The sequence below is a fragment of the Giraffa tippelskirchi genome, chromosome 5, assembly GCF_054371585.1.
Source record: "Giraffa tippelskirchi isolate mGirTip1 chromosome 5, T2T-mGirTip1v1.2.pri, whole genome shotgun sequence".
Taxonomy (NCBI): Eukaryota; Metazoa; Chordata; class Mammalia; order Artiodactyla; family Giraffidae; genus Giraffa; species Giraffa tippelskirchi.
The window spans coordinates 193,980,889-194,004,495 of NC_137279.1; the positions used below are offsets into that span (position 1 = coordinate 193,980,889).

The 23,607-nt window shown below is 63.9% G+C and overlaps 2 protein-coding genes across 5 annotated transcripts; one reads left to right on the top strand and one right to left on the bottom strand.

The window, feature by feature from the left end:
• Window positions 1-3,933: 3,933 nt before the first annotated feature.
• On the top strand, window positions 3,934-6,311 carry NEU4 (neuraminidase 4). The gene is made up of 3 exons (XM_081485751.1): window positions 3,934-4,134; window positions 4,208-4,463; window positions 5,344-6,311. The coding sequence occupies exons 1-3, from the start codon at window positions 3,934-3,936 to the stop codon at window positions 6,309-6,311; spliced, it is 1,425 nt and encodes a 474-aa protein (XP_081341877.1).
• Window positions 6,312-13,897: 7,586 nt separating this feature from the next.
• PDCD1 (programmed cell death 1) lies at window positions 13,898-22,671 on the bottom strand. 4 transcript variants are annotated; one of them, XM_081486020.1, is made up of 5 exons: window positions 22,549-22,671; window positions 16,232-16,591; window positions 15,743-15,904; window positions 15,127-15,161; window positions 13,898-14,923 (listed from the first exon to the last, which is right to left on the bottom strand). In XM_081486020.1, the coding sequence occupies exons 1-5, from the start codon at window positions 22,622-22,624 to the stop codon at window positions 14,711-14,713; spliced, it is 846 nt and encodes a 281-aa protein (XP_081342146.1). In that variant the 5' UTR covers window positions 22,625-22,671; the 3' UTR covers window positions 13,898-14,710. The 4 variants fall into 4 exon arrangements, with proteins under 4 accessions (XP_081342146.1, XP_081342145.1, XP_081342147.1 ...); XM_081486019.1 differs by having other exon boundaries at window positions 13,898-14,926; XM_081486021.1 differs by lacking the exon at window positions 22,549-22,671 and adding an exon at window positions 18,927-19,154 and having other exon boundaries at window positions 13,898-14,926.
• Window positions 22,672-23,607: the final 936 nt, after the last annotated feature.

Consider the following 23,607-nt stretch of genomic DNA (forward strand, 5'->3'; position numbering starts at 1 on the left):
TTAAAAAGCTGGCATCTAACTAAAACATTAAAACACCTGAGAGAGGGACCAGGGCGTGTGTGTGTGTGTGCGTGCACGTGTGTGTGTGCGTGCATGTGTGTGTGTGCGTGCACGTGTGTGTGTATGTGGGGTGGGGGACGGCCTCCTTCCATGGCCCGCAGGAGCCCTGCCCCGTGGGGCCGCCCAACGGGCATCGCAGAGGCTTGGAGGCCCATATCCCTGGGCCTGGGTTCTCCGAGGGGGCTGAGGGATGGGGATAGAGCTGCGCCCTCCCTTCTGGTTCGGATGGGCTCTAGAGACGCCCAGCTGTGCTAACCCTTCCTTCACACCTGTCTTCCCTCTCCGCTCACCGCAGACCCTTGGGCTTTTATGTGGGCGCCAGCTGCCCGCTGGGGACATACCGGGGCACCTGGAGCAGGCAGAGTGATGTGCGCCAGGTCTCAGCCCGCTCTGCGGCATCACAGTGCCACCCCCACCCCTCCTCGGGCCGTGGGGGCCTGGCTCTGGTGAGCCGCCGTGGCCGTCGGGGGGAGAAGGCAGCCCAGACACAGGGGCAGGATGGGGGGCTGCAGCTGGTGAGGGCCAAAGGGGCGGGCACCCTGGGGGCCGGGGGTGGGAGGGCTTAAGGACCACAGAGGACTCACTCGCCTCCTCATGGGAGGCGTCTCTGGGCCGCCACACCGAGCCCCCCAGGGAGATCAGCCGTGGCCCCGCACAGCCTTGTTGGAGAGTGAGCACCCAGGGGGAGGCTGGTCGGTCAGCAGAGGGGTCCCCGGGATGCCTTGTCCTGACGCGGCCCCTCACGCGGGCCCTTTTGCCCCCCGCCCCGTCTCTGCTGTGCCAAACCCACACAGTTGGCGGGACGGTCCTGGGCCCTGACGTAGCCCTGGGCCGTGGCCAGCGCCCGGCTCCTGGCCACACAGCAGGCTCTGTCTCTGTCTGGGAGCGGGTCGGAGAGGCAGGCGCTCCCGTGGCCACCCCACAGCCGGTCTGCCATCCTGGTGAGTCCCTCTCCACTCACCTATATCCTGGCCCTGGGGCTCGGGACCTGCCCCTCTTTGGGGTGAGGGCGATGGGCTTGTGGATGTAGCTCCCCCCCCGCCATGGGACGATTTCCTGAAGGGCCCCCAGGTAGGTTTAGAGGATGGGATGGGTGTCGACTGGGTGTCGGGACCCAGCGAGCGTTGCTGCTCACATTGCTGCTCACATGGCCTGTAGGTGACACTCCAGCAGGCAGGAGTGTCTGTAACTGAGGCCTCACCCTGGACAGGGCACGGGACACCTGGGGTAGGCTGGAGACCCATCCTGAGGGGACAGCCAGGTCTGCCTGTCTTGTGCAAAGGGCCTGTGACCTTCTCCTGTGAGTGTTTTCTTGCCGGCAGGCCCAAAGGACAAGTGTGCTGGCCTGGAGGGTGTGGGCAGGGGTCCGGGCTGGCTCGAGCTCCAGGATGGGGCCCAGACAGGATGGGCTGCTGGACTGCAGGGCGGGCCCTGCCTGGACACCATGACCCCCAGGGGCTCCCAGTCCCTGGGGTCCAGGGCCAGGGGACCAGACTGTCTTGGAGGTCCCTTCTCCTCCCCAGGCCTTGTCTCCCCCTCTGTGATGCATCGCCCCTGGGGAGGTTCACGCTGGGGAGGGTGGATGGGTGCTGTCTCCCCTGAACGCCGGGGCACAGCCATCCTGGTGGAGCCACATGCCTGGAGCCTGCCGCACTTGCCCAACTAGGCAGGGTTGTGAGCTGGAGGGCCTGCTCCTCTGCCTAGATTGAGGGGTCCCCCCCTGAGACTCTGGGGCTCTGCAGGGACCCAGGGCCTGGCCCGGGAGCGGGGGCCCTGGGTGTCCTGCAGCACCGCCTGCTTTGGCCAGCGGGCCCTTGGACCCTCCATTCCCGCTGCCTGGGCCCGCAGCGGGGGCGGGGCCCGCGCCTCCTGCTTCTGCTGGCACCGGCTCCGCGGGGTCCCCAGGGGAGAGAATGTCCCCTTGTGTCCATGCAGCCTGCGGGGCACGCGGCACCGGCACCTGTTTCCTGCTGGGGCACAATCGCCCTTTAGATACAGAGTGGGGTGGCTCGGGGCTTCCAGGACGCAGAAAGCCGCTCCTCTGGCACCGCCCCCAGGCGAGGGGTGGGCGGACCTGGAGTGAGGCGGAGTCTGCAGGGCTGAGTGGGGGCGGGGTCTGCAGGGCTCAGTGGGGGCGGGGCGGGGCGGGGCCGACTGCCCCTGAGCCTCCCAGGGGCAGGCGGTCCTGGGCAGAGGCGGACCGGGGTGGACGCGTGTGTCTGCCTGGGGGACCGCAGGCATGGAAGTGTGTGCGTTCGTCCTGGTCGCCCCACTCTCCATCCCGACTGTGTCCTTGGATGCGCCGGCCTCGCTGTGCTGGGACTGCCTCCCCTCCGCACCTGGTCTGGTCACTGCTGAGTGTCTGGCCCTCAGCCCTCCACTGCTCAGACACCTCTCGCTCCCTTCGCAGCCCCAGGACCCCTCTGTGCTGCGGAGAGGGGAGCGGACTCCGTCCTGACACTGCGTGCGGCCCGCCCCCCCAGCTCTGTTCAGGAAGCCAGATCCCGTGTGGCCCAGGGCAGCCCACCCGAGGGCCCGCCCTCACGAATCTCCTTCAGGTGCCTCCTCCTGGGAGGGGGAAGCCCCCTGCAAAGGCTGCCCAGGCCACGCTGTCACCCCTGCAGGAACCTGGCCTGTGGCGAGCAGGGCTGGGAGACCAGCCAAGGTTTAGGGGTTCAGGCTTCGTGGGGCTGGGGGCCCAGGGCAGGAGCCGGTGGGGCCTGGGCTGCGGTCAGACGGCCTTGCGGAAGGGGCCCTCTGTATGGTGGCTGAACCCAGAAACGCTCCCTCCTGAGACGCCCAGTGCCCGGGGCAGCAGTCTCCCCTGCCCCTCCCCTCTGGGCTTCAGCTCTGGGAGGCCCCCCTTTCTCCACCGCACTCCCAGCCTGGCTTCTCCCCTGAGTGTGCTCCCGCTTCTGGGGCATGGATCTTCCTCCATCCCTGTGTGGGAGCTGCTGCTTTTCAAGTTCAAAGCCCTGCCCCTGAGGGCAGACCATCAACTCCACCTTGATTCCTTTCTGCCTGGAGCGGGCAGGGCAGGGCCGCAATGTGGTGACCTCTCTGGCTTCCTTGGGGTCCCTCTCACTACCCCGGCTAGCCTGTACCGCCCCTAGCTCTCTTGCCGGTACACGTGTGAGCTATTTGGGGTGCCTATTGGTAGGCGCATCTCTGCTGGGCCTCCCTTACCCCCAGCATTGCTCAGGAGCCTAAGGGGCGGGTGGCAGGTCCCCTCCCCCGCTGGGGCCTGGAGTGCGGGACTTTTATGTGCAGGAGACAAGCTGGGGCCCCTTCTTGGGTCAGCAGGCTGCCCCTACCTCTCTTGGCCACTCCCCCGAGTCCCCTGACCCCGCGGACCCCCAGGTCTGAGAGCAGCAGCGTGGCTGTCTTCCTCCAGAAAGCCTCGGCAGGCGTGTGGAGCAGGTGAACAAGCTTCGTGTCCCTTCGCAGCCTCTTCTGCATGTGGTGTCTGCACGGCTCCTGTGGTCAAGGGGCCTCTGTCTCGGGACGCTGCGCCCCTCCTTATCCAAAACCTTGAGGCCTGACTGTCCCCTTAGCAGCCTCCTGCTGGGCGGGCACTGTGATGGAGTCAAGCACGTGGCTGGGCAGGGTCCAGGGGCTCTGACACCAGCCAGTTCCCTCCCCCTGGGTGATGCTGAGGAGAGGACGACATTTGAGCTGCAGTGTCCTCGGGGAGGGGCTGGACTGGGGTGAGGAGGCCTGGGACAGGGCGGTCTCTGGGGTGGGGGCGGAAGGTGGGTAGGACACTGGCACCCGTAGAAAACCCTCGCCCATCCGGAGGGACCAGCGGAGAGCCTGGAGGACTCCCCCGCCGCTGACCCACTGACCCCGGGTCCTCGCCCCTGCCCGCAGAACATGGGGACCCTGCGTGTCCCCGCGCGGACCGTCCTCTTCCAGCGCGAGCGGACGGGCCTGACCTACCGCGTGCCCGCGCTGCTGCCCGTGCCCCCTGGGCCCACCCTGCTGGCCTTCGCGGAGCAGAGGCTCAGTCCCGACGACGCCCATGCCCACCGTCTGGTGCAGAGGACCGGCACGCTGGCCGGGGGCTCCGTGCGGGTGAGCGCGCTGGGGGGCGGGTTCGGGGGGTGCGCGAACGGATGTGGGACTGAGGCTCGGCCCCTCCCCGCAGTGGGGTGCCCCGCGCGTGTTGGGGACGGCGGCCCTGGATGAGCACCGCTCCATGAACCCCTGCCCGGTACACGACGCTCGCACGGCCACGGTCTTCCTCTTCTTCATCGCCGTGCGTGGCCGCACCCCCGAGGCCACGCAGATTGCTGCCGGCAGGAACGCCGCGCGCCTCTGCTGCGTGACCAGCCGGGACTCTGGGCGCAGCTGGGGCAGCGCGCGAGACCTCACGGCGGAGGCGGTGGGCAGCGCCGAGCAGGGTAGGTGGGTGCGGCCGGGCCTGCAAAGGGGCGGGATGTCTGAGTGGGGAGGGGGCAGAGTGTGCAGCCGGGGCTAGTGGAGGGGTGCTGGGCTGGAGGACCCGCCTCGTCCCGCTCCCAGCCCCAGAGCCGCCCACACCGCCTGCTCCGCTGTCCCGGCCTGTGCCTGGGACCCTCAGCCCCGCGCCCCTCAGCCCCGCGCCCAGCGGGCTCGTGGCCTTCCTGAGCCTCGGTCCGGGCGCTGAGCCTGCTGGCCCCAAGCCCCCGGATGTTCACTCTTTTACGCTTCCTCCTCTTCCTTCTTGGCCCACCCCGGCCCACCTAGGGTTGCAGCCGGGTAGGTTGGCTTGACCCCAAAGCTTTCCTGTATTCTTGCTGTCAGTTTCCTGAGGGCTGACCACCCATTGCCCTCTGGGGCCACCCTTCCCCTGGCTTGTGGGTGCTGACCCAGGGGTCACTCACACTCTGGCCGGTGGGAGCTCTCTGCTGGTGTGGACCCCACCCCAGAGGACTCAATCCCATTGCTAGGAGGGGCTGCCTAGACCTTTCAGCCCTCAGCTGCCCCTCTACCTGGGCACGCTGGGTCACCCGGCACCACCAGTGGCCATACATCTGTGCTCAGGGACGGGCCACCTGCTGACCCACTGAGAGCCCAGCCCGGGGCCGCCTAGGCTCGCAGCTCCTGATGATGACCCGAGAGGCTTGTTCAGCCTTGGGGGAGCGGGCCCAGATTAGCGGAGGGTGGGGGCTTCCTCCCGAGCTGTCCCCTCATTAGAGGCCCTGGCCCCCCATCCTCCCCGTCCCCCAGGGTGGTGGTGCTGCCTGCCTGTGGCCACAGCCGTCCCCTCCTGGGGTGACCCATGGACCCCGTTTCCTGCAGACTGGGCCACGTTTGCTGTCGGGCCCGGCCACGGCGTGCAGCTGCGCTCCGGCCGCCTGCTGGTGCCGGCCTACACCTACCATGTGGTCCGGCGGGAGTGCTTCGGCCGCATCTGCAGGACCCGCCCCCAGTCATTCGCCTTCTACAGCGACGACCATGGCCACACCTGGCAGCGTGGGGGCCTCGTGCCCAGCCTGCGCTCGGGCGAGTGCCAGCTGGCTGCAGTGGACGGCGGGCGGGCTGGTGGCGTCCTCTACTGCAACGCTCGGAGCCCCCTGGGCAGCCGCGTGCAGGCCCTCAGTGTGGACGAGGGCACTTCCTTCTTGCCCGGGGAGCTGGTACCCGCCCTGGCCGAGACTGCCCGGGGCTGCCAGGGCAGCATCGTGGGCTTCTCGGCCCCGCCTGCCAGCAGGTGGAAGGATGAGGGGTGGTCCGCGGGCACCGGCAACCCCGTCCGCCTCCCGCGCCTCTGTCCTGGGGCCCAGGAGGGCCCACAGGAGGCCACTGGAGACACCCGAGGGGGCGGGGGGCCGGGTGGGGCCGAGGGCTGTGGTGACGGCCTCGGGGAGCCTGGTGAGGACAGGGGCTCCTGGGCCTCGGAGCCCCCGGGACCTCCTGCAGCCTTGTCGCAGAGCCCCACGTGGCTGCTGTATTCCCACCCGGTGGGGCGCAGGGCTCGACTCCACATGGGCGTCCACCTGAGCCGGTCTCCGCTGGACCCCCACAGCTGGACGGAGCCCTGGGTCATCCACGAGGGCCCCAGTGGCTACTCAGACCTGGCATCCATCGGGCCCGCCCCTGGGGGCACCCCGACCTTCGCCTGTCTGTTCGAGAGTGGGGCCAGGGTCTCCTACGAGGAGATCTCCTTCTGCATGTTTTCCCTACGGGAGGTCCTGGAGAACGTGAAGCTGGGCAGGGGGTACCCCAGTCTTGGAGACAAGCCTGTGGGGCACTGCCAGCCCTCCTGACGGGCCCCTGGCTGGGCCCGGCCCTGGTGCCCAGGAGGGGCAGGGCGGAGGATGGGGCGGTGGCCGCTGGGAGGCGGGGGCAGAGGTCCCGTGGACAGGGTGGGGAGCTACCCCCAGGTGACCCACGCTGGCCCCTTCCCAAGGATGACCGCGGGCTGGGGCCCCGGGGTGGGAGGGGGCACCGGGACCCTTAGTGGAGCACACGGGGCTCCCTTGTCGTTACCGTCTTCCTCTTTTAATCTTGCTTGGCTCATGACTTTCTGGCTTATGAACAAGAAATAAGGGGATCCTGCGTGTCTGTCCAGGGGCATCTCTCCTCAGTTCTTTCTACTTCGAAGCCTGGGGAGGGTCCCCAGGGCTCTAGACACCCCCGATCCCATTGCGGGGTCTGCCCGCCTTCGCCAAAGTCCCCCGAGCCAGCCAGAGTGGCCTGGAGGGGCAGAGGCGGGGCGGGGCCACTGCCCAGCCTGGCTAGGTCCCCGCCAGCACCTCTCTGTCTCCTCTTCTTTGTAACATCTTCCTTTCTGGGGTCGCCCCTGGGCTCCAGGCAGCGGTGGGATGGGGGTCAGGGCCCCTCACAGCGCTGAGCGTGTGCACCCAGTGACCCCCACCCCCAAGCAGCCTCAGCCTCCCTGGAAGGACAGCCCTTCTACCTGGTGCTTTGGGGCAGTGGCTTGAGGCCACCTTTCTGTTTTCAAGTTTAAGCCCCAGAAGGCAGCAAGGAGGGCAGGTGGGGCTTTCTGGAGGCCCAGGTGGCTGGTGTCCTGCACTCCCCTCTGCACCAATTCATGCCCCCGGAGCCCCCCTGAAGCTCAGCTTGTGACTTGTTTGGCAGCAGGAGGGTGTGTGCAGATGCAGCTGAGATCAGGACTGAGAGGAGGTTGGCAGGAGCGAGCCCCCTCATGGAGGGAGAGGACAGTCAGGGGAGCCCCCTCACGGGGGGAGAGGACGGTCGGGGGAGCCCCCTCAGGGGGGGAGAGGACGGTCGGGGGAGCCCCCTCACGGGGGGAGGACGGTCCGGGGAGCCCCCTCACGGGGGGGAAGGACGGTCCGGGGAGCCCCCTCACGGGGGGAGAGGACGGTCGGGGGAGCCCCCTCACGGCGGGGAGAGGACGGTCCGGGGGAGCCTTGTGGGGATGAGGCCGGCGCTGCAGCGGGCTGGACGCAGGAGCTCGGATGCCCGAAGCCCCCCAGCGGTGAGGGGCAGGGGGACCCTCCCTGGAGCCTCAAGAGGGAGCGCAGCTCTGGGCCACCTGATGGGGACCTTCTGGCTCCAGAACTGGGGCGATTGACACCCACTGCTCATGTAAAACTGCTGCCATCCCGCCGGGGTGCCCGGGGCAGGCCCTGACCATCCCGCCTCTGAGTCCCGGCCCAGTGGCCCAGCTGGTCTCGCAGGCTCTCGGCCAGCCTCCTGCTCCTGCTCCTGGGTGAGCCCTCCACCTACGTAGGCTAGCCAGGGCAAGAGGCCTCCCAAGCGGGCAGAGCTGGCCCGCAGTGACCCAGCCGTCCCGGAGCTGTGACTCCCTTGGCTGGCACCGTCCTGGCTCCCTGAGGTCCAAGCTGTTGCTGTGGGCTCTGGGTTACGGTGTGATGCCCTTGGGCAGGGAGACAGGCTGTGGGGAGAGTCCCTGGGCTCAGGATGGGCGGACCCCCCCAAAGCTCCCTCTGCATTGAGGCCTGCCGCTGCCTGAGCCCGGTCTGTCTGGTGCCCAGGGCTTGAGGCCCTGCTGTCGGGGCAGCTCATCCGGGCCGGGCTCGCCCTGCTCTCCGGGCCTGGGTCCCTCTGTCGGCTTGTGGGGGGTCGTGTGGGGCCTTGGTCCTGCTCGCGGATGCCGGGTGACTGTCCCGAGGGGAGTGCCCACTCCCCATTCCCCAGGGCCCCCGGTCCTCAGGAGTTGCCCCTCTGCTCCCTGCCCGCTGCCCTGCACCCCCAGGCTGCTCCCACCCCAGGCCCTTCTGGGATGGCCCTGCACTCTGTGAGCTTCCTCCTTCCTCTGCCGGACTCGATGGACTGGCCCCTGGGCCCGATTGGGCTCCGCCGCGGCCGCGGTGCGGTCCCCAGGCGGGGTCGGGCCTCGCTGGGCTTCCAGTGAAGACCATCTGTTTCATTGTTTCTCGCCTGGTGTTGTTCCTTCCGTTTCCCTTCCTGGTCTCACCGGACCAGCAGGACCTCCAACCTGAAACAGGCATAAGGTCCGCGCTTCCCCAGGCATCAGTGTCCTCACCCTGGAACCTGTGATCTTTGTGACAAAGGGACCCCATGATCGAGACTAAGGGCCTTGAGATGGGGGTTACCCTGGGTTGACGGGTGGGCTGGCTGTTAACCCCAGGGGCTCTGAGACGGTGGAGGGGCAGCAGGTCTGTGTTGCTGGGTTTGCAGTGGAGCCAGGGCTGCAGTGGCCCCTGGGACCTGGGAAAAGCCGCGAGTAGATTTCCTTCTGGGGCCTCAAGAGGGATGGACAGAGGACGCTCCATCTCTACCCAGCGGGACCCAGAGCTGTGCCATTGCGGGTTCGTCCCAGCGGCTGCAGGAAACCCGGACAGGCGCTGGTGGGTGCCTGGTTCCGCTGCAGCGCTTCCGGGGCCTAAGGGCCTGAATGTGGCCCTGCTTGTGGACGCATCTGACTCTCTGCCGTGTGTTCTCCATCCTTTTCTGTCTCTGTGCTTCATTCTGGTTAGTTTCTCTTGACTTTTCTTCCCACTCACTAGTTCTGTCTCTGCTCTGATTAACTGGCTGGAAGCTACTGCCTCCCGCCCTTTCTGTGGGGCTTCCCTGGTGGCTCAGATGATAAAGAATCCGCCTGCCATGTGGGAGACCCAGGTTTGATCCCTAGCTTGGGAAGATTCTCTGGAGAAGGGAAAGGCTACCCACTCCTGTATTCTTGCCAAGGACAGAAGAGCCTGGCAGGTCGCAGAGTCGGGCCCAGCGGAACAACTGACACCCTCTCTGTCTGCCTTCTCCCTGCACCTCTCCTCCCCCCTCCCCGTCTCTGTCTGTCTCTCTGTCTGTCTCCCCCTCGGTCTTGCTGGGCTTCAGTGCTGTGCTCCTTTTCCGTGTGTGCACAGAGGGGAAAGGAGAAAAGATCTGCAAGTTTTCCCGTGTGTTACATGCATTGTATGTTCCATTCCATTTAATAATAAAATCAAAGCCCCATGTGAAGTGGGTATTATTTCCATTTTCCAGATGTGGAAATTGAGGCTCAGTGGCTTGTGATGACCTCACAGGTTGGGGTAGAAACCAGCTTGCTGTCCATTTGGTGGTTCCCACATGGTTCTTTTTTGAATGTTTTCCACTGCGTATGATTAAAACAATTTCAATGGCCACGAGTGCTTGTTTTAATCAGTCAACTCAGAGTCTCTCCCCACTCCTTTCTGCTCTTAAGATGATGGCAGCCCGCTCCCCTCCTGAGGCTCACACAAGAGGGAGTAAACTGGAAGATCACAGAGGTGTTTCTCTTTGCAGCCTACTGGAGTGCTTGCGTGTCTGTGGTGTGGTAGCTGACGGCCCTCGTGCAGTGGTGCTGGGCCGGGCCGTGTGCCCGGTGCACAGGGCCCATCCCTGCGGTCTGGTGCTGGCGCGGGGTCACTTCCCTCGCCCGTAGACCTCCATCCTGCGTCCGTTTCCTGTGGAGACCAGACAGCAGCACAGACTCACATCCTGGCTCCTGCGTTCTCAGTGCTGGCTCTACAGGCTCAAGAGCAGGGCCGTGCCCTGGGCTAGCCCGTTTCCTGCTGGGGCATGCAGAGGGGGACAATCACATGTTGTTGTGATTATTATGGCTGCTGCAGACAAAGCTGCAGTGCGCCCCTTTGAACGTCTGTCTTTACAAACCGAGACTCTCGTTTCTGCAGGAAGGGTTCTCAACTGTGGGGGTGACTGAGCAAAAATCTCTGTAGTTTTTTATTTTAATAGATAATAGCAGACTGTTTTCTTAAAAGGAGCAGTAGTTCACATGCTGTTCCTACAAATGAGAAGGCTGTCATCTGGCACATTCTTTTCCTTGTTCCCATTTGGTGGGTACACCCTGGCCCATCCTGCCCTTCCCAGGTGACCGTGACCTTGTGCTTGCCCTTGTCCCAGCGTGGATCTGTGGGGGAGGGGAGCGTGCGCCTTCCCTTCTGTCTTCTCTGCAGGCTTCCCTCCATCATGCCTGGAGGGAGGCCAGGAAGCAGTCTCTGGACTGCTTTCTAAACCGAGACCGTCCCCCTCGGGCACTAACTCCCCCACTTCATCCCCAGCTGTTGGCACCTCCCAGTCTGCTTTAGGTCTTTATGGCTTGGCTGCTCTGAGCATTGCAGGTGAGCGAGTTGTAGGTGTCCATCCCCTTCCCTCTGGCCTATTTCACTGAGCATTGTGTCCTCAGGCTCCATCCACAGTTAGCATGTCTCAGAACTTCCTTCCTGTTTCGGCAGAATAATACTCCGTGGCGTGGACGGACCACACTCTGTTTATCCTTCACCAGTCGGGACACCTAGGTTGCTTCCATCTGTGTCTACTGTGAACAACGCTGCTGTGAATGTGGGTGGACAGAAGTTAAAATTAATTAATGTTTTAAATGACTAGATAATAGAATTTGATAGTTTGTTTTTGAAATTCAGACTGATATGAAAACATAGAAATAGAAGACAATCGTGGATTTTGCCACTGTGGGTTGGGGGGATAGTGGTCCAGCTGTACCTAAGGCAGGGACCCCAAAGGGGACCCCCTCCCACGCCCAGACCACATCCTCAGGTCGGCCACGTCTTGCCTGAAGGACCAGTAGGAGCTGAGTCTAGGGGAGCTGGGACCCGAGCTGGGACCCTGGCTGGGACTCTGGCTGGGTTGTTAAGGGACCTGGGGATGCTGGTGTTTGGCTCCCGTGGCCACCGGACAGGCCACCAGGGGCTGGTGTCTCCGGGGCCGTCGAGAGGCTGGGGGCCACCTGCCTGGACGTGTGGTCAGCACCACCGGGGCCTCTTCCTGCCTGGGGAGCGGGCTGCTTAGTGCCTCGTGATGCTCAGATGACCGGGCCTGAGGTGCAGGGCTGAGGGGTGACACGTCAGAGGTGGCCTTGACCTGCGGTGGGCCCAGGGTGCCCCAGACCACAGTGGGGGGGCTCCGGGATCACGAACACGGGCCCCCCGTCAGCGATGGGGCAGCCCATCTGGGTCGAGGTACAGGGCGGCAGGAAGGGTCCCCCACACCGCCCTGTCTGCCTTCCAGGAGGGTCCCCACATTCTGAAGCCTCCAAACTCATAGGAACCTCACCCAGACCGCAGGCACCTCCCTCCATCCACACCAGACCACAGATTGCAGGGGCCTCCGTCCACACGGGACCACAGACTGCAGGGGCCTCTGTCCACACCAGACCACCCACCCACTACGCTGAAGGTCCAGGCCCCGCCCCCAGGGCAGCCTCGCCTCAGTGGCCGAGGCTGGGTTCCTTTGGAGACCCTGGGCCACAGCCCCATCCTCCCCCAGCAGGCACCAGGGAACCTGGGGCTCCTCTGCTGAGGAGTCTGGCTGCCCCCTCAGCCCCACAGACTGGGCCAGGAGGGCGCAGGTGGCTGGGGGGGGTGCGGGGGGTGTCCAGCCAGGGAGGTCTCCAGCGGGGAGCGGGGAGCCCCAAGGCCCCCCTTCCCCCCCCCCCCCGCCGCCTCCCGCGGCTCTGGAGCCGTGCAGACGCCACTGCAGGGACAGGCCCTCTGGGCCGCGTGGGTGGGGGTGGGCGCGGTGCCGGGCGCTGGGGCGAGCAGGGACGGAAAAAGTGAGTGGGGCGCGGGGCCGCGTTACGGGAAGGCGGATGCGCAGCGCTGAGCGCCGCTCTAGGTCTCGCTGAGCTGGGCGAGGCTGCCAGGCTCCGAATCTGCCCGCCCGCAGCCGGGCCACTTCCGGCCCCCTGCTGCCCATTCTTTTGTCTTTGAAATCTTTCTAGTATCAGTATGAACGTGTGGTCTTTAATCCTGCTCAGAGTGTGTGAATCAGGGAGATGTTCAGTGTTCACTGTGGCGTGGCGTCTCTGACGCCCAGGCGGCCCCCAAGGCTCCTGACCCTGCTCCAGCCCGCTCTGCACCCTGGACTGGGTCCCCCCTGCACACGGCCTCCCGGAGCCAGTATACCCAGAGTCCAGGCCTGGGAGCCCCTGCCCCTGCCGCCCCACCATCTGCCCTCAGCACGGTGAACCTCTGGGGCTGAATAGCAGCCTTTCTCCACCCGCGACACCAGGGCCTCTTCCCGGCATAGTTGCCCGGGGTGTGAGCAAGCTCTCCGCATTGGCTGGTTCACAGGTGTGGTTGTGATCTGCAGTTTTCTTATTCTGAGTGAAAACCAGCATCCTTTCCCTGTGTGCACATGTGTACATGCGACAGCGCGTGGCTGGCGTGTGTGTGTCCTTTGCTCCCCTACTGTCCCCTGTATCTTTGACCTTGCTGTCTCCCTGATTTGGGGTCTTTCTGCGGAGTATTAGCCTCCTGCATGATATTCAAATACTGTCCCTGGTCTGCTGGTGATGATGTTTCTCCCATGCTGCAGGGTTTCCCCCAATTTACACTTGAATTTCCCCATCTTCTCTTCCCCGCACCTTGGGAAGCCATCTCTGCCCTCCCTGTGAAGTTCTGGCAGGTTTTCCTCCTGCGTCCAACAGGACTGGGGACTGATGGAAGCCCAGGGCGAGAGAGACCGGCCCACCTTACAACTTTCCAGACCACCTGAAGGAGCTCGAAGCTCCCCGCGGGCCGTATTCCTGCCTTTTCAGGTGCTGACGCCACTGCTTTAAGGAGCCCGAGTTTCAGATCTGATAACCCTGCTCTTCTTTCACTTTCCTTTCCTGGTTTTCTCGGCTGTGACTCGCTTGTTTGTTTTTCCAAGTGAACCTTACAGTTGCAGAAATGTGGGTTTTACTGGGATCGTGTTAAATTCAGAGGAACTGAAGTCTCAGACAGTGCCACGCCTGTGCTCCGCGCTGCCCTTGCGGCTTCGCGCTTTTCTCGTGAAAGCTACGCCTGGGTGCTGTTGTCGACAGAATATTCTCTATCACTTTTTCTTCAGAGCGGTTCTTGCTGGGTGTATGAAAGCTACGTCACAGCTGCCATGGACTAGGTTCTCCTGTTGCCAGAGTAGTTTCCCCGCAGAACTTGCCGGGTTTTCCAGGCGAAGCTTCCCAGGCAGTGTTCCCGCTGGGGTCCTGGCCGGGTTTCTTACCCCCCGCGGCAGGCACAGGGTTGGAGGTGTCTGTCCTGTTGGTCAGGGGCATCCCCCGCCATACGGGCTTCACGTGGGGCCCGTGGGGCTGCAGCAGGACATTCAGGCCCAGCCGCTTGGTTGGGGCGTGCGGGGGGTGCTGGTGGGGGGTGGGGCAGGCTGACGGCAGGGGGTCGGGGTCAGGGCCCTGGAGGCTGGAAGGGGGTCTGGGGGAGGGCTTTCACTCACGGGCTGGGCTGCGGTGTGAGTGTGGGGGCTCCTGGGAGGGCCGGTGTGCTCCTGGGGTAGTGAGGCAGGGACGCTGTGTCCTCCACCTTCTGGCGAGTCTGCAGCCCTGCCCAGCCCCTCACAGCCCCTCCCCGCTCCTCCCCCAAAAGCAAGCAGGGAAACTCTGGGCCTTTCCTGGAGTGTTCTCACTCTTTAATTACAGTGTAACAGAGTAGGGCACTGCGTATGAACCCCTGCATGGGACACATGCCCCCCACCCAGGCCAGGCTGACCCTGGCCACATGGCCCGGAGTGCGTGTGCAGGCCTCGGGAGGGGGACCTGCCCCAGCACCCTGAGGGAGCCTGGCTGAGAGCCCCCTGAGTAGCACCGTGAATGGGTGAATGGGCGACAAGGAGACGTGCAGATGCATGGAGATCCCGGGCTGCCAGGAGGGTTTCAGCGGGTGACTGCAACTCTGCCAGCTCCCTTCTTTGCCTGTTTTCCTGGGCTGCGTGAAGGCCTGGCGTGTGTGTGGGCAGAGGGCCCACTGCCACCCTGGCTCTCTCTGGGCCTGGGGGAGCCAGAGGCCCTGGGGAATCCTGACCTCATGCATGTCCCCATGCGCCCCTCGAGGGACCCGAGTGCTGGGTCTACCGGCCTGCCCCAGGGCACAGTCACCAGGCCCCAGGCTCCCCTGGGAGGCAGTGGGCATGTGTAAGGGGGGCTCCAGGCAGCTCAGTCTAGGGCTGGGCCTGGGGTCCTGGGCGAGGGCCCTTCCTTGCCCTTAGGAACAGTGATGCTTCCTGCCCCTGGGTCACTGCAAGCATTGAAAGGGGAGCCAGGCAGGGCTGGCGGGCTCTGGCAGGTGCGGGGAGGTCCCCTGTGGGCCAGGCTCAAGCCCTCGGTGGCCCACCGCTCTCCTCTCCACCGCATGCCTCTCCAGGGAAGGCGGCCAGCTGTGGCTCTCGGCGGAGAGTCTGAAGGACTCTGCCCAGCTGATGAAGCCGGTCAGAGGGGCCAGGAGCAGTGTCCATCCTCTGTCCTCAGCGGCCAGGGCCCCTGAGGGCTGTCGGCGGACGCCCTGCGGCTTGGGAAGACGATGGTGGCATACTCGGTCTGCTCGGGGACGCAGGGGGCCGCGGGCTCCGGGGTCTTCTCCCGCCACTGGAAGTCCAGCTCCCCGTAGTCCACTGTGACAGCCGGCACAGAGGGGGAGCCCTCCTTCTAGGGGAGAGAGGGAGGGACCGGTCATCAGTCTCTGAAGGCAGACACGTGCGCGCGTGCATGCGAGCACACACACGCCCCCCTCCTGGGACAGGCACTGGTGTTGGGTGAGGGGCATGGCTATTCTGAGGCCACCTTGCCCCGAGTGCGGCACCGCCTGGTTGACCGGTTGACCGCGGTGCAAAGGGAAGGACACTCACCGGAGGCTGGTCTTGGCTCCTGCGGGCGCAGCCCCCTGCAGAGAAGTACGCCAGTCAGGGAGCCCCAGGGCCCTGCAGTTGTGAGCTGGGGCTTCGGGGGTCCCTGGGCCCGGGGTCCTCCAGCCTCCCCACTAGTCCCGCAGGGCCCCCTTGGGACCTGAGCCGTCTAAGCTCCAGGGCCCGGCGGGCTCCCGGGTGTCCCGTGTGGCCCAGCCCAGCGGCCCTCCACCGGCTGCCACAGGGCGCACAGTGGGCACATCATCAGTGGTCCCCGCACGTCCCCACACACATCTGAGGGAGGGAGGCGTGGTGCCCTGGTGAGACGACACCCACGTGGGCGCGTCACTGTGGCTGTCACCTTGGGTGCTTGGTGGTTAGAAGAGCTCAGTGTCCTGGCTGAGGTCCAGCCCGAGTGACGGCCGTGGTGGGGGCTGCCTTCCCTCCCCCCCTCCTTCCTGAGAGCAGGCCTGGGGAGGGGCAGCACCGGGGCTTCTGAGGGGACCCCCGACCCTGGAGGCCCAGTCCAGCCCCTCCCTGAGAGGGGACACAGAGGGGATAGGAACGGGGCAGGAGGCAAGGGAGGGGGCAGTGGGCAGTGCCTTCGGGGACTCGTCACCTCGAGTGGCCCCGAGGAAGACCGCGACCAGGACCCAGGTCAGCAGCAGCAGCAGCAGGACCCCCAGGAGGACGCTGGTGACGCCGATGACCAGGCTCTGCAACTGGCTTTCAGACCTGGGCTGGGGGCTGGGGGGCTCCGTGGGTGGCTCCAAGACCCCCTCTGCAGGGCCGGAGGACAGGGGTCAGAGCTGGACACCCAGGGCCCCGCTCCTCCAAGTCCTAGGCCCGCACATGTGGTCTCCAAGCCTGCCCCTGGGCAGGGCTTCTGAGCGCAAGGTCACCCCCAGAGGCCCCGCCGCCAGCACCCTTCCTCAAGGACAGGTGGGTCTGGGGGTGCTTCCAGCCAAGGAGGGCGAGGGAGGGGGTCACCGCGGTCCTGGGAGTGGGACGCAGGCCCGGCAGGGAGCTTGGCGACCCTGAGGCCACCCTGCCCTGGCGGCTCCCACCCCAGCCCCGTGCCCCGCGCTCGGGTCTCTGGTGCCCACACCTGTCACCGTGAGCTCTGCGGGGTGGCTCTCGTTGATCTGCGTCCGGGGCGGCAGGTAGATGGCCCCACAGAAGTAGACGCCACTGTCGTTGCGCCGGGCAGCCACGATGCTCATGTGGAAGCGTTGCCCGTCGGGCAGCGGTGTGACGCGGAAGCGCCGGTCACGGCCGGGCTGGCTGCGGTCCTCGGGGAAGGCGGCCAGCTTGTCCGTCTGGTTGCTGGGGCTCATGCGGTACCAGTTGAGGACAAAGTGCTCCGGCTTACTGGAGAAGCTGCAGGTGAAGGTGGCGTTCGCCCCCTCGGGCACAACCAGCCGGGCAGGGGAGAAGGTGAGGGCGCTCCAGGGCCTGCTGGAGGCCTCTGTGGGGAGAGCGGGCGTGAGGTGGGCAGGGATAGCCCCTCCGACCCGGACCCTCACCTTCCCTCAGCTCCGCGAACGAGGAGGCTCTGCCACGTGCTTCTGTCCCCACGCCCTGCTCGCCCCCGGGGACAGGACGCTCGCCCCCGGGGACAGGATGCTCACCTCTCACCGACAGCTCCATAGTGGGATGCTGTCCTCTGACTATGCTGACCTGGGGCTGGCTCTGACCTTCAGGCCCTCATTTCTGCCCCCCCAGGTGGTAAGGGCCTCCACTGTCTCCCTTGCTGAACCCCAGTTGCCAGTCCCTGCAGGTCCAACCGGCACGGTCCCAGCTCCAGCACCCTGGGTCCTGCCTGCTCTGAGCGGGTTGAGGGTAACCGCTAGGGGCGTCCCGTGGAGGGGAGGAAGCTCCATATCAGGAAAAGCTCATTGTTGGAACCCCCCACACCCCACGGAGAGTGCTGCTGACCAGGTGGCGAGCAAGAGACCCTCTGTATCTTCTGCCTACTGGTGCTCAGAGGCGAGCGGGGTCATCGCTCATCTGAGGATGGATCTGAGCTCTGCCCGAACGCCCCCAAACCAGGCCAGCCACGGCCTGCCAGGGCCCACTGGGGGACGCTCAGGGACCTGCTCGCTGACATACGCACACATGCATGCTCCCACATGCCTGCGTGGGTGTGCACGCCCTCACAGGCTCACACCCACTTGCTGGCTGGGGGTGGGGGGATGACACCTCTGCTAGCAGATGTCCGCCGCACCGCACTCGGGGTCGAGGTTGACGTGGTGCCCCCTTCACAGGGAGGGGCCCCTGTGGCTGGAGGGTGCAGCGTGGCTCCTGATTTGCACATGGGACCCTGAGGCCCACGGAGGGGAGCGGCAGGCCTGAGGCTGCCCTGTCTGGACCCAGCTCTCCGTCTGTGGACAGCCCCTGTGGAGGACCCACCCCTACCTGCACCTGCACCCCCCACCCCTCCCTGCTGCCTTACGTACAAGCTGAGTGCAGATCCGGTCAAAGCCGTGCGGTGGTGGGGTACCGGACCCGAGAACACTGGTCTGGTTCCGCTGGCCCAGCCCCTCCCTGCTCTGCACGTGGCCCTTGGTCGCTGCCCCTTGACTCCCAGTTGCGGCCAGCCTGAGTCTGGGGCCTCACAGACACCCCAGGAGCCCCGTTCTGGGTGGCACTCCCAGACTGCCAACCCTACCACCACCACCACGCCCATCTCTGGTCCTACCCGCTGAGGCCTTGAGTGAGCCCCCTCCTGCGTGGCATCCCCAGCAGGCCCCCCCTGCTCTGAGCCCCTGTGTGGACATTTGCTGGCGGGCCCTCTGTCTGGGGGGGGCTGGCCCGCCTTCAGGTCAGGCCCTCAGCAGCACCCCCGGCCTGAATCGGCGACCATCTGTTTGCTCTTTGTGGGGCCTCATGGAGTCGGAACTGGATGAGCTGGACCCTGGGCTGTGGCCTTTCCTCTACACAGCTGCCCTCATCCTACTCAGGCCTCGGACTGCAGGTCCCTGCTGTGGCTGACAAGGCCCCACTCCGTCTGGACCCTGTGGACCCCGCCACCTCTCAGACCCTCCCCCGGCACAACCCTGCCTCTGCCCGGATGCCCACCTTGCCCCTACCGGGCCTCACCCTGCAGCTGGAGGCCAGGGCTGGAGGCTGCTGTCTGGCCTGAGGCCTGGTCAAGGGTGGAGCCCATGGGGCAGTGAGGGCTGGAGGCCAGGACTCCCTGGAGCTGCAGGGCCTTGGCTGTCAGGGGCCCCCAGGGGCCAGGCCGGGATGTGGGGGGTCACAGAGGGGACCCTCACGGGGTACCTGGAGGCCCCCCAAAGGGAGAAAGATGGGCTCCTCCGAGCAAGAGTCCAGAAAAGGGGCAGAGCAGACGGAGGATGGGGCGGGAGCCCAGGGCGGCGGTACAGCCGGGGGCCCTGGGTCCTGTGACGCTCGCGTCCCTGTTCAGTGACGCACGCGTCCCTGTTCAGCCTCAGCCTGCGAGGCGGTACCCGAGCTTCCTCCCGACTCTGGGGTGGGTGCCTCACTTTATCCCTGCAGTAGGAACACTTGTGAAATCGGCTCTTATATTGTTTATAAATTGAAAATTTAAATGTTGTCTATTTCTGTAACAATGGAATGTCAACGAGGGGCCCCCAGGCTTTTTTTTCCTCTTTGAGAAGAGGGTTGAGGAGAAAGCTGAGCCCTAGCAGGGTCAGCGGGGTGAGAACCTTGGGGGGACTGGGTGGAGGTCAGGCTGTGAGCCTTGAGGTGGGCTCAGATTGCCCTCAGAGATCGCATCTCACAGCTGCCATCTGATGCTTGATTTGGGCGACACCCACCGGCGGTGCTGAAAGCATTGCTCACGGATTGTGGGGTCCCTGCCTCGGGTCTCCAATTCATCCCAGAGGGAAAGGTGCGCCTTCCTCTCCTTTGCAGTGGACCTGGAGGGCATGACCCCATCGTGGGGTCCCCAACAGGTGCCCCAAGAAGGGCCAGCATGTCTGTGACCTCCTACAGGTGAATGACAGCCACGCCCTACCCGGGTCCTTCAGAAATGCCAGCACCTGCAGCACAAGCCAAAATAGACACGTGGGGCTGCATCAAACTAGAGAGCTCTGCTCAGCAAAGGACACCATCAAAAACTGAAAGGAGAAAATACTTGCAAATCATACATCTGATAAGGGATTAATACCCAGAGCATATAAAATATTCTTAAAACAATAGCAAAAAAACAAACAATCTGATTAAAAAATGGGCAGAGGACCTGAGGAGACATTTTCCCCAAGAAGAGGTGCAGATGGGCCACAGGGACATGGAAAGGCACTCAGCACCACTGATCATCAGGAATCAGGAATACACCCAGAAACCGCAGTGAGCTGGCGCCTCACACCTGCTAGAACGGCCGTCATCCAAAGACTGGACATGGCAAGCGGTGAAGAGGATGTGGACAAAACTGGAGACTGCTGCGAGTATGAAGGCTCCTTGAAAACTAAAAATAAAACTACCATATGCTCCACCAATTTCACTTGGTTTTTATCTGAAGAAAACTAAAACACTCATTTAGGAGATACGTAGACCTCAATGTTCACAGCAGCATCGTTTGCAAGAGCCAAGACATGAAAACAGCCCTAACCCATTGACAGTGGAATGGATAGAGAAGGTATGGCACATTTATACAGTGGAATACTACTCAGCCTCAAAAAAGATTGCAATCTTGTCACTTGTGACAACATGGATGGGCCTGGAGAATATCATACTTAGTGAAGTAAGTCGCACAGAGAAAGACAAATGCTGTTTGATTTTACTTATATGTGGAATCTAAACAAAGAAACAAAAAAACCCCCAAACAAAACAAGATAAAAACCGAGCTCATAGGTATAAAGAACAGACCGGCATTTGCCAGAGGTGCATGCTCAGTTGCTTCAGGCATGTCTGACTCTTGCGACCCCATGGACTGTAGCCTTCCAGGCTCCTCTGTCCATGGGACTTCCCAGGCAGGAATACTGGAGTGGGTTGCCATTTCCTCCTCCAGAGGATCTTCCCAACCCAAGGATGGGACCAGCGTCTCCTATGTCTCCTGCGTTGGTAAGCAGGTTCTTTACCGCTGAGCCACCAAGGATGACCATTGCCAGAGGTTGAGGTGGGGAGAATGGGCGAAGGCGGTCAAAAGGTACAAACTGCCAGGTATAAATAAGTTCTTGGGATGTGATCTGCAGCACGGGGCCCAGGGTTAATAATACTGTGCTGCATATTTGAAAGTAGCTAGGAGAATAGATCTTGAAAGTCCTCCTTACAGGAAAAAACTGGTACCTGTATATGGTGATGATATTAGCAGACCCACTCTGATGATCATTTTGGAATATATACAAGTGTCAAATCATTACATGGTATACCTGAAACAAATATGATGAGGCATGCCAATTATACCTCAAAACATCCTAATTCTAAGGATTTCCATGTCTAAATAAAATAGAGATTTGATAAAAACAGAAAAGAAGAATGCCGGGCCTGACAAAGCCAGAGAGAGGGAGCCCTGCAGATGTCTGAGGAGAGGGGGGTTCCTTGACTCAGCTCATCAGGGAAGGGGCCAGGCAGAGGGCAAGCTCGGGATGCAGGGGCATCTGAACAGTGGGCCTGTAGTAGGGCCACCGCCCTGGGCGTTAGGGGAGTCTGTGACTGCTGTGTGTGGACCGAGAGGGCTGTGGGCTGTGCTGGCCCCAGATACAGGCGTTCAGCTGCCCCCCAGAATGCTGCCCTACGGGAAACAGGGTCTTTGCTGGCAGGATCGGTCGAGATGAGGTGTTGGTCTGTGGCCCCTAACCTGCCGTGACAGTGTCCTTCCTGGGGAAAAGACATGGACAGGCCTGCACACGGAGCAGAGCCGGGGTGGTGTGTCCACAGGCTGAGGGACACCCAGCATCCCTACCACTGCCCAGGGCTGGGAGGGGGCCTCGGGAGGAGGGGACCCTGCGACCCCGCGGACCCTCCGACTTCCCGCCTCCAGAGCCACCGGCCCACAGTCTCCTGAGGTCCATGTGGCTGGCCTGGGGTGGGCTCACTGCAGCAGCCCCAGCAGACTGACCCAGGAAGCTGAGCGGCCAGGGTCATCCGCTGGCCACTCTGGGTGCAGGGTGTTCACTGCTGTGTTTTTGTAACTTTTCTATATCTTTCAAATACTTTTCAAGATTGTAAATTGAAGAAAATAAAGAATCTGACTTAGAAAAAGTATGTCATAGGCAGAGGCAGATAGTTCTTACAAGACAGAATTCTCATGACACTATACAGTAGGCATTTTATCCCAAAACTGCAGGTGGGAAAATTTCTGCTCAGAAAGGTTAAGGAAGCTGTCCCAAGCTCCCCAGCGCCGATCCCTTTAATGTTCTGATCCTTCACTTCTTTGGGAAGGGACCCTGGAGGGGATTAGGTCACCAGAGGCAAGTCACCCCCACCCCAGCCTCGGCCCTTCTTCCCAGATGACACGCACCCAGTCTCCACCACTCCCCATGCTGTCCCTGGATCCCCATGGCTCCCCACGGGGCACCTTTTGACCATGGGCTCTTGGACCACTGACCACAACCTTGAGTTTTGCTCTGTCCACCTTGAGCAAGGCCAGGTGAGGAAGGAGAGCAGGGAGGCCTGGCTGCCCGCCCCCTGCTGCTGGCCAGGCCCGGGCTGGGCACAGACGACTGAGGGCCTCTGGGCACTGGAGTCCAGGACGGCGGCCAGGGGGTCAAGGGCCGCCCCACCTCTCCTTGGCCCTTCCAAAGCCCTGGCCCCCTGAGCCCAGTGAGGTCCAGAGGAACGGCCCCTTCCCCGGTGTTCCCATCCAGGCAGGAGCTGGCGCGGCGGCCGAGGGCAACAGGAGCCAGGAGGGGTGCCTCCCTGACCACGAGGCTCTGGCCGTGGGCCTGCAGGGCCCCCCGGGGGCAGCCTGTACAAGGTGCTGGGGGGCAGGCCCCTTCTGGAAGCCCTGCGAAGCTCCTGGCCCTGTGCCCCAGGGTGCCTTGTCCAGAGACCCAGTGTGGCACAGCCCAGGCCCACGAGTGGGTGGGGGCTGATCAGGCTTTACTGGAGCCGGGGCCCTGCTGACATAATTGGAGAAACACCGTCAGGCCGTCCAGCCTGTACCCTCACGGAAACGGCCAGTCCATTTTCCCGCAGGAAAACACGAGTGGGCCAAGGGTCTCGGGCTCTGGCAGCCCAGCGCTGTCATCCCTCAGGCCTCCCAGCGAGAGCGGGCACCCTCCTGCCTGCTCCCCAGCGAGGACGGGGCCTACCCTGGGGCGAGGACGGCAGCTGAGTAGTCGGAGCCCAGAGAGGGCCCTTCACCGGTCCAAGGCCACACAGCGCCCTGCCAGGAGCTGTGCTGGGCCTCGGGGGCCCGGTCCCACCGGCCAGAGACTGTGAAGGGGAGGCCCGGCCCGGCCCTGGCCCTGCACCGCCCAGCCCCAGCCTACCTACCTAGGAGCCATCCTGGCCAGCAGCCCAGCTGCAGCACGGCCCAGATGAGTGGCCACGGTGCCCGCGGGGTCCCCATGCCCAGGGCGCCTGCCTGCCGGCATGCCGCTCACAGCCTCCACTGCCGCAGGAGAGGAGAGGAAGCTGTCCCGGGCCAGTCGGAGGGCCCCGCCCCCAGCCCACCCCCTCTTCCTGGTGGGAGAGACAGAGACAGACAGACAGGGAGAGAAGCAGAGATACAGGCAGGAGGAGGAGGAGGTGGGTCTGCCCCCCATCCCTGGGAGGCTCTCGGCTCTTTCTGTGTTGCTGCCCCTTCCTGAGGCTGGGCGCCCCCTGGGCTGGGGGAGGGTCTCCCGTCCCCCCGCCCTCCCCCCGGCCAGCCCTGCCTTCTCTGGCTCAGGTCCCAGTGTCACAGTGCTTGAACCACCACCTGCCGGACCCCGCTCTGCTGGGGGCTGGTGAGTGCGGGGCTGGCCCCTGCCCTGTCCGGGGTCTCTCCTCCAAGCCCGCCTGCGACCCGTGCCTCCTGTCCTACCCAGGGCACTGGGACCCTCCCCACCCCCTCGGTGGTCCCGCTGGCCTCGGACGGGGCTTCCGGGCCCGGCTCTCAGGAGGCCCCAGGTGGGGGGCGGCCTCATTGCCACCTCTTTCCACCAGCAGAAGCTTCCCGAGCCCGTTGGTGCTGAGGGTAGTCCTGGGGTTTCCAGGAGCCCAGCCTGGCTGCCCAGCCCGACGTTTGTTAAGTCACTGGGTCATTCACCACATTTCGCTCTAAGCATTTTGTTCTAATGAATGGAAAACAGGAAAAACGAAACTGCTGATATTAGCGGTGCGGTGCGTAGGTCTCGTCAGCTAAGATGACAGAGACAGAAACTGCCTGACAGCTGGCGCTCAGCCCCGGCTCTGACACCCGGGGTTTGCTGTGAAGGGAAAACATTAAAGAAAACTGAAGCGGTGGAAAAAGAGCATCAAAGACGCCATCTCCGGCGAAGTGAGGCGCCGGGCGGAGGAGGCTCCGTGGTGAACAGAGGGCCACTCCCAGGCACCAGCCCCGAGGAGGCC